The following is a 10,000-nucleotide window of genomic DNA, read 5'->3' on the forward strand; positions in this document are numbered from 1 at the left end:
TCTACCAATCAGCAGCTCTGGAACCCTGCACTCTACCAATCAGCAGCTCTGGAACCCTGTACTCTACCAATCAGCAGCTCTGGAACCCTTCACTCTACCAATCAGCAGCTCTGGAACTCTGCACTCTACCAATCAGCAGCTCTGGAACCCTGCACTCTACCAATCAGCAGCTCTGGAACTCTGCACTCTACCAATCAGCAGCTCTGGAACTCTGCACTCTACCAATCAGCAGCTCTGGAACTCTGCACTCTACCAATCAGCAGCTCTGAAACCCTGTACTCTACCAATCAGCAGCTCTGGAACACTGTACTCTACTCCAGCAGCTCTGATCTGATTGTACCAGTTTGGTTCCAGTCTGTTCTCTCCTCTGATCTGCTAGTACAATCGGTTCAGTTCTCTCCTCTGATCTGCTAGTCCAGTTCGGTTCCACTCTACCATCTGCTAGTCCAGTTCACCCTGTTCTCTCCTCTGATCTGAGTTCGGTTCCACCTGTTCTCTCCCCTGATCTGCTAGTCCAGTTTTCCACTCTGTTCTCTCCTCTGATCTCCAGTTCTGGTTCCACTCTGTTCTCTCCTCTGATCTGCTAGTCCAGTTCGGTTCCACTCTGTTCTCTCCTCTGATCTGCTAGTCCAGTTCGGTTCCACTCTGTTCTCTCCTCTGATCTGCTAGTCCAGTTCGGTTCCACTCTGTTCTCTCCTCTGATCTGCTAGTCCAGTCAAGTTCGGTTCCACTCTGTTCTCTCCTCTGATCTGCTAGTCCAGTTCGGTTCCACCTGTTCTCTCCTCTGATCTGCTAGTCCAGTTCGGTTCCACCCTGTTCTCTCCCCTGATCTGCTAGTCCAGTTCGGTTCCACTCTGTTCTCTCCTCTGATCTGCTAGTCCAGTTCGGTTCCACTCTGTTCTCTCCTCTGATCTGCTAGTCCAGTTCGGTTCCACCCTGTTCTCTCCTCTGATCTGCTAGTCCAGTTGGTTCCACTCTGTTCTCTCCTCTGATCTGCTAGTCCAGTTCGGTTCCACTCTGTTCTCTCCTCTGATCTGCTAGTCCAGTTCGGTTCCACTCTGTTCTCTCCTCTGATCTGCTAGTCCAGTAGTTCCTCTCTGATCTGCTAGTCCAGTTCGGTTCCACCCTGTTCGGTTCCACTCTGTTCTCTCCTCTGATCTGCTAGTCCAGTTCGGTTCCACTCTGTTCTCTCCTCTGATCTGCTAGTCCAGTTCGGTTCCACTGCCTCTGTTGCTCCAGTTCGGTTTCACTCTGATCTGCTAGTCCAGTTGGATTCGGTTCCACTCTGTTCTCTCCTCTGATCTGCTAGTCCAGTCAAGTTCGGTTCCACTCTGTTCTCTCCTCTGATCTGCTAGTCAGTTCGGTTCCACCCTGTTCTCTCCCTGATCTGCTAGTCCAGTTCGGTTCCACTCTGTTCTCTCCTCTGATCTGCTAGTCCAGTTCGGTTCCACCTGTTCTCTCCCTGATCTGCTAGTCCAGTTCTCTGTTCTCTCCTCTGATCTGCTAGTCCAGTTCGGTTCCACCTGTTCTCTCCCTGATCTGCTAGTCCAGTTCGGTTCCACTCTGTTCTCTCCTCTGATCTGCTTCCAGTTCTTCCACTCTGTTCTCTCCACAGAGGAGGAGGCAAATGCCAACATGTTTTAATAATTCAGTCAATGATAGCAGGGTTCCAGAGCTGCTGATTGGTAGAGTGCAGGTTTCCAGAGCTGCTGATTGGTAGAGTGCAGAGTTTCAGAGCTACTGATTGGTCGAGTGATGGTTCTGATAATGCATAATGTAGACCAGATGTCCATAGCTCCACTGTTCCACGGAGAATATGTTACATCAACGGGGACCTGGGACCGTGTTCCCTGTCCGAAGCTGTTGTTGAACAAATCCTTTCAGGACGTAACTCTACCTGACTGTCTGACCTCTGCCAGGGAGGAGAGGAGGAATATGATAGGACCTGGCCTGGGGTTCCCTCTGATAACGTTAGAGCTGTGCATGTGTTCTCAGATTACATCTAATCTGGGTGGTTTGTAAACCACTTCTTCCTCTCCTCTCCTTGCCTCTCTCTCTCCCGCCACCTCTCCTCTCTCCCGCCACCTCTCCTCTCTCTCCCCCACCTCTCTCTCCCCCACCTCTCCTCTCTCTCCTCACCTCTCCTCTCTCCCTCACCTCTCCTCTCTCCCATCTCCACCTCTCTCCTCTTCTCTCTCCATCCACCTCTCCTCTCTCTCCCCACCTCTGCTCTCTCTCCCCTTCTCTCCTCTCCTCTCTCTCCCCACCTCTCCTCTCTCTCTCTCCCCACCTCTCTCTCTCCCCTCTCTCCCCCTCCTCTCCTCTCTCTCCCCTCTCCCCTCTCTCCTCTCCTCTCTCTCTCCTCTCTCCTCTCCTCTTTCTTCCCTCTCTCCTCTCTCTCCCCTCTCCCCCTCTCCTCTCCTCTCTCTCCCCACCTCTCTTCTCTCCCCCTCTCCTCTCTCTCTCTCTCCTCTCTCCCTCTCCTCTTTCTTCCCTCTCTCTCTCTCTCCCCTCTTCCCCTCTCTCCTCTCCTCTCTCTCTCTCCCCTCTCCCCCCTCTCCCTCTCCCCCTCTCTCATCTCTCTCTCTCTCCCCTCTCCCCCTCCCCTCTCCCCTCTCTCATCTCTCCTCTCTCTCCCTCTCCCCCTCTCCCCTCTCTCCCCCTCTCTCATCTCTCCTCTCTCTCCCTCTCCTCTCCCTCTCCCCTCTCTCATCTCTCCTCTCTCTCCCTCTCCCCCTCCCCTCTCCCTCTCTCATCTCTCCTCTCTCTCCCTCTCCCCCTCTCTCCCTCTCCTCTCCCTCTTCCCCTCACCTCTCCTCTCTCTCCCCTCTCCCCCTCTCTCCCTCTCCTCTCCTCTCTCTCCCCTCTCCCTCTCTCCCCCTCTCTCCTCTCCTCTCTCCAGGAGTGTATGAACCCGTGCTGTAACTCTACAACCTGTACTCTGAAGGGGGATGCTGTGTGTGCTCACGGACAGTGCTGTCATGACTGCCTGGTAGGAGACTGACTGACCGGCTGGCCAACAGCCCTCATTTAAACTCACATCTTCTTCAATCTTTATTTTCACTGGGAAGGGGCCTGATACACACACACACACACACACACACAAGCACACACACACACACACACACACACACACACTAGGCTAGTTGTTTGATACTCTATAATCATATGTAATGGGTAGGGTTAGTAGTAGGTAAGCTGAGTAGTCTGTCCTCTACTGTTTCTCTTAGACTTCAGACCTCCATGCCTCTCAAGGTCTCCCCTCCTTATCTGTCTGTGTGCCTGTCTATCTGCCCGCCTACCTGTCTGTCTGCCTGTGTGCCTGTCTATCTGCCCGCCTACCTGTCTGTCTGCCTGTGTGCCTGTCTGTCTGCCTGTGTGCCTGTCTGTCTGTCTGCCTGCCTGTCTATCTGCCTGTGTGCCTGTCTGCCTGCCTTTGTGCCTGTCTGTCTGCCCACCTACCTGTCTGTCTGCCTGTGTGCCTGTCTATCTGCCCACCTACCTGTCTGTCTGCCTGTGTGCCTGTCTGTCTGCCCGCCTACCTGTCTGTCTGCCTGTGTGCCTGTCTATCTGCCTGTGTGCCTGTCTATCTGCCCGCCTACCTGTCTGTCTGCCTGTGTGCCTGTCTGTCTGCCTGTGTGCCTGTCTATCTGCCCGCCTACCTGTCTGTCTGCCTGTGTGCCTGTCTATCTGCCTGTGTGCCTGTCTATCTGCCCGCCTACCTGTCTGTCTGCCTGTGTGCCTGTCTGTCTGCCTGTGTGCCTGTCTGTCTGCCTGTGTGCCTGTCTATCTGCCCACCTACCTGTCTGTCTGCCTGTGTGCCTGTCTGTCTGTCTGCCTGCCTGTCTATCTGCCCGCCTACCTGTCTGTAGCTGAAAGCAGCGGGAACCCCGTGCAGGGATTCCAGTAACTCATGTGACCTGCCAGAGTTCTGTACCGGCGCCAACCCCCATTGCCCTGCTAATGTGTACCTGCATGACGGGCACGCCTGTCACAACGTGGACGGACACTGCTACAACGGGATCTGCCAGACACACGAGCAGCAGTGCATCACTCTCTGGGGTCAGGTGAGTAGAGAACAGGGTCTGATCACTCTCTGGGGCCAGGGTGGGTACAGAACAGGGTCTGATCACTTTCTGGGGTCAGGGTGAGTAGAGAACAGGGTCTGATCACTCTCTGGGGTCAGGGTGAGTAGAGAACAGGGTCTGATCACTCTCTGGGGTCAGGGTGAGTAGAGAACAGGGTCTGATCACTCTCTGGGGCCAGGGTGAGTACAGAACAGGGTCTGATCACTCTCTGGGGCCAGGGTGAGTACAGAACCGGGTCTGATCACTCTCTGGGGTCAGGGTGAGTACAGAACAGGGTCTGATCACTCTCTGGGGTCAGGGTGAGTAGAGAACAGGGTCTGATCACTCTCTGGGGTCAGGGTGAGTAGAGAACAGGGTCTGATCACTCTCTGGGGTCAGGGTGAGTACAGAACAGGGTCTGATCACTCTCTGGGGTCAGGGTGAGTACAGAACAGGGTCTGATCACTCTCTGGGGTCAGGGTGAGTAGAGAACAGGGTCTGATCACTCTCTGGGGTCAGGGTGAGTACAGAACAGGGTCTGATCACTCTCTGGGGCCAGGGTGAGTACAGAACCGGGTCTGATCACTCTCTGGGGTCAGGGTGAGTACAGAACAGGGTCTGATCACTCTCTGGGGTCAGGGTGAGTAGAGCACAGGGTCTGATCACTCTCTGGGGCCAGGGTGAGTACAGAACAGGGTCTGATCACTCTCTGGGGCCAGGGTGAGTACAGAACAGGGTCTGATAACTCTCTGGGGCCAGGGTGAGTACAGAACAGGGTCTGATCACTCTCTGGGGCCAGGGTGAGTACAGAACAGGGTCTGATCACTCTCTGGGGTCAGGGTGAGTACAGAACAGGGTCTGATCACTCTCTGGGGCCAGGGTGAGTACAGAACCGGGTCTGATCACTCTCTGGGGTCAGGGTGAGTACAGAACAGGGTCTGATCACTCTCTGGGGTCAGGGTGAGTAGAGAACAGGGTCTGATCACTCTCTGGGGCCAGGGTGAGTACAGAACAGGGTCTGATCACTCTCTGGGGTCAGGGTGAGTACAGAACAGGGTCTGATCACTCTCTGGGGCCAGGATGAGTACAGAACAGGGTCTGATCACTCTCTGGGGCCAGGGTGAGTACAGAACAGGGTCTGATAACTCTCTGGGGCCAGGGTGAGTATAGAGCAGGGACGCAACATTCTGTTCACTCTCACACAAAAAACTCCCAGGTTTACCAGACATCTTGGTGGGAAGACTCTTGTAAGTATCCCATGTGTAACTCTGTGTTGTTGTTTGTGTCGCACTGCTTTGCTGTATCTTGGCCAGGTCTCAGTTGTAAATGAGAACTTGTTTTTCAACTGGCCTACCTGGTTAAATAAAGGTGTTCTCAACTGGCCTACCTGGTTAAATAAAGGTTAAATTAATTAATTAATTAATTAAATTAAAATGTAGAAGTGAATAAGCAGCAAATCCAAAATGCTCCAACCAGAATTTCTGGAAAACCTGGGAATTTTGGGAAAATTACTGTCATTTTGCAAACCTTGTGGAGAGTGGAGTCCCCTACAGGTTGGGAGGGGAAACTGTTGTACAACACTGAGAGATGTTTCAGTCTGATTTCAGATTATTTTGCTGTTGTACAACACAGAGATGTTCTAGTCTGATTTCAGATTATTTTGCTGTTGTACAACTGAGAGATGTTTCAGTCTGATTTCAGATTATTTCGCTGTTGTACAACACTGAGAGATGTTCTAGTCTGATTTCAGATTATTTCACTGTTGTACAACACTGAGGGATGTTCCACTCTGAGTTCAGATTTCCCTAGCCTGGACTGCTGGCAACCTCTATACTTGTCTTCTTCTCAAAACACATGACGCAAGGTCCTAGGAGAGGAGCCTCGAATCCGCTCCTCCCCAACGGGTTTGAGAAGGAGGAGAGGAGCCTCGAATCCACTCCTCCCCAATGGGTTTGAGAAGGAGGAGAGGAGCCTCGAATCCGCTCCTCCCCAATGGGTTTGAGAAGGAGGAGAGGAGCCTCGAATCCGCTCCTCCCCAATGGGTTTGAGAAGGAGGAGAGGAGCCTCGAATCCGCTCCTCCCCAATGGGTTTGAGAAGGAGTTGAGGAGCCTCGAATCCGCTCCTCCCCAATGGGTTTGAGGAGGAGGTGACGAGCCTCGAATCCGCTCCTCCCCAATGGGTTTGAGAAGGAGGAGAGGAGCCTCGAATCCACTCCTCCCCAACGGGTTTGAGAAGGAGGAGAGGAGCCTCGAATCCGCTCCTCCTCAATGGGTTTGAGAAGGAGGTGAGGAGCCTCGAATCCGCTCCTCCCCAACGGGTTTGAGAAGGAGGTGAGGAGCCTCGAATCCGCTCCTCCCCAATGGGTTTGAGAAGGAGGAGAGGAGCCTCGAATCCGCTCCTCCCCAATGGGTTTGAGAAGGAGGTGAGGAGCCTCGAATCCGCTCCTCCTCAATGGGTTTGAGAAGGAGAGGAACCTCGAATCCGCTCCTCCCCAATGGGTTTGAGAAGGAGGTGAGGAGCCTCGAATCCACTCCTTCCCAATGGGTTTGAGAAGGAGGTGAGGAGCCTCGAATCCGCTCCTCCCCAATGGGTTTGAGAAGGAGGTGAGGAGCCTCGAGGAGAGGAGGATGTGAGGAGAGGAGCCTCGAGGAGAGGAGGATTTGAGGAAACCACAGAAAGATGACATCAGATAAAGCCTGAGAAGTTACAGTCTGTCTCTGATGTTATATGTCCCCCATGTCTGATAGGAGCCAAGCCCGCCCCAGGGATCTGCTTTGAGAGAGTCAACTCGGCAGGAGATCCCTACGGGAACTGTGGGAAGGACTCCAGGGGATCCTTTGCCAAGTGTGAAGCTCCGTAAGACGACATACCAGTACACACATCCACTGTCTCACAGCATGTGCTGGTTTTTAAATAAAATGTGAAAAGAGGCCCCCCCTTGCATTTTATCTTATACTACAATGTGATTGGTTTATTTGACAACGTTATCGACCACTCGGGTCTTTAACAGGTGTGTGAGTAGTCGAAAACGTAGTCAAATAAAGGGTAACCACGACAACAACAGGAGACAAAAGGGTATAGAATTACCAGGCTGTACATCTTTTGAAGGGTAACCACGACAACAACAGGAGACAAAAGGGTATAGAATTACCAGGCTGTACATCTTTGAAAGGGTAACCACGACAACAACAGGAGACAAAAGGGTATAGAATTACCAGGCTGTACATCTTTGAAAGGGTAACCATGACAACAACAGGAGACAAAAGGGTATAGAATTACCAGGCTGTACATCTTTGAAGGGTAACCACGACAACAACAGGAGACAAAAGGGTAAAATTACCAGGCTGTACATAAAGGGTCAATTACCAGGCTGTACATCTTTGAAAGGGTAACCATGACAACAACAGGAGACAAAAGGGTATAGAATTACCAGGCTGTACATCTTTGAAAGGGTAACCATGACAACAACAGGAGACAAAAGGGTATAGAATTACCAGGCTGTACATCTTTGAAAGGGTAACCATGACAACAACAGGAGACAAAAGGGTATAGAATTACCAGGCTGTACATCTTTGAAAGGGTAACCACGACAACAACAGGAGACAAAGGGGTATAGAATTACCAGGCCGAACAGGAGACAAAATGGAGAAAAAAGTGTCGGTCTTTAAATGAAGATGTGATGTCATAGTCTAGACTTTATTGAAACTGTTGAAATATTTAAATTAGCATTAAAAAGGGGGGGGGGTTTGTTCTTCTTAACGATCCCCTCTAATTGTTTTTAGACGACAGAGACATTAGTGTGTGTGTCCCAAATGGATTCCTATTTCCTGTTTAGTGCACTACTCTTTACCAGTGCCCAATGGCCCCTGCTCAAAAGCAGGGCACTAAACAAGGGAATAGGGTGCTATTCTGGGATGTTGACCTGAATCATTCATCAACGGTCTATTAATTGACTTAATTGCAGCAATGACAGAAAACTGGATGTGACTGGGATTGACTGAGACCCTTTTACAATGAAAAACAAAGGAAAGAAGGGGGTTTCACAGCCAGTCTAATGTAGGACTGGGCTACAGTCTAATGTAGGACTGGGCTACAGTCTAATGTAGGACTGGGCTACAGCCACTCTTTCAGTCTAATGTAGGACTGGGCTACAATCTAATGTAGGACTGGGCTACAGCCACTCTTTCAGTCTAATGTAGGACTGGGCTACAGTCTAATATAGGACTGGGCTACAGCCACTCTTTCAGTCTAATGTAGGACTGGGCTACAGTCTAATGTAGGACTGGGCTACAGTCTAATGTAGTACTGGACTACAGCCACTCTTTCAGTCTAATGTAGGACTGGGTTACAGTCTAATGTAGTACTGGGCTACAGTCTAATGTAGGACTGGGCTACAGTCTAATGTAGGACTGGGCTACAGCCACTCTTTCTGTCTAATGTAGGACTGGGCTACAGCCACTCTTTCAGTCTAATGTAGGACTGGGCTACAGCCACTCTTTCAGTCTAATGTAGGACTGGGCTACAGCCACTCTTTCAGTCTGATTCTCTGCTGATATGAATGTCCCTGGAACTGGGGTAGAAAAGAGTCCTAACAACACAACAGAATCTAAACTGGGGTTGAAAAGAGTCCTGACAACACAACAGAACCTAAACTGGGGTTGAAAACAGCACAACAGAATCTAAAATGGGGTTGAAAGAGTCCTAACAGCACAACAGAACCTAAACTGGGGTTGAAAAGAGTCCTAACAACACAACAGAACCTAAACTGGGGTTGAAAAGAGTCCTAACACAACAGAACCTAAACTGGGGTTGAAAAGAGTCCTAACAACACAACAGAACCTAAACTGGGGTTGAAAAGAGTCCTAACACAACAGAACCTAAACTGGGGTTGAAAAGAGTCCTAACAACACAACAGAACCTAAACTGGGGTTGAAATGAGTCCTAACACAACAGAACCTAAACTGGGGTTGAAAAGAGTCCTAACAACACAACAGAACCTAAACTGGGGTTGAAAAGAGTCCTGACAACACAACAGAACCTAAACTGGGGTTGAAAAGAGTCCTAACACAACAGAACCTAAACTGGGGTTGAAAAGAGTCCTAACACAACAGAACCTAAACTGGGGTTGAAAAGAGTCCTAACACAACAGAACCTAAACTGGGGTTGAAAAGAGTCCTAACACAACAGAACCTAAACTGGGGTTGAAAAGAGTCCTAACAGCACAACAGAACACTGTGTAATAGTTACTGTAGTTCTAACAACACAGTAGTTACTGTAGTTCTAACAACACAGTAGTTACTGTAGTTCAGCGGCGTCAATGTCAATTCTGCAGTGTCTGCAGGTTTTCGCTCCTCCATTGTACTTGATTGATCAATTAAGGTCATTGATTAGTTTAAAAACTCCCCTTACCTGGTTGTCTAGGTCTTCATTTGATACAAATTGAAAGGAAATAACGAAATAACCAGCAGGCACACAGCCCTCCAGGAAATCATTTTGACACCACTGTTGTAGATGGTTGGAGAGAAAGTCAAGTTATTTCACAGCTAAGACTCTAGCTCCAGTAACAATGAAATGTCATTCAGGTGATATTGATTAATCTATTGATTAATGGGGTGTTGTTTGTTGTTGTTTACAGAGATGCTAAGTGTGGCAAAATACAATGTCAAGGAGGAGCCAACCGGCCAATAATAGGCACCAATGCCGTCTCCATAGAAACCAACATCCCCTCCAAGAGGGGGGCCGAATCCTGTGCCGGGGGACCCATGTCTACCTGGGGGACGACATGCCTGACCCAGGCCTCGTCATGTCGGGCACAAAGTGTGGCGACGCCATGGTGAGAACTCAACGCCGTTGCCCTGTTCACATCACTGGGCCGTCGGTCCATCCAGGAGGGAGGGTGTTGTTGTTGTTGTTGTTGACAGAGATGAACTGT

General features: G+C 50.4%; 1 protein-coding gene across 1 annotated transcript in view; it reads left to right on the top strand.

The window, feature by feature from the left end:
- Positions 1 to 6,820: 6,820 nt before the first annotated feature.
- Positions 6,821 to 10,000, top strand: part of LOC135566891 (disintegrin and metalloproteinase domain-containing protein 12) — a gene marked incomplete at its 3' end in the record, with an annotated part of 15,209 nt that continues 12,029 nt past the window's right edge. Inside the window, exons 1-2 of the mRNA XM_065014463.1 lie at positions 6,821 to 6,924; positions 9,704 to 9,901. Of these exons, the coding sequence (XP_064870535.1) occupies positions 9,728 to 9,901 (174 nt within the window). The remainder of the gene's footprint in view (positions 6,925 to 9,703; positions 9,902 to 10,000) is intronic.

Source organism: Oncorhynchus nerka, unplaced genomic scaffold (genome assembly GCF_034236695.1).
Source record: "Oncorhynchus nerka isolate Pitt River unplaced genomic scaffold, Oner_Uvic_2.0 unplaced_scaffold_3043, whole genome shotgun sequence".
Taxonomy (NCBI): Eukaryota; Metazoa; Chordata; class Actinopteri; order Salmoniformes; family Salmonidae; genus Oncorhynchus; species Oncorhynchus nerka.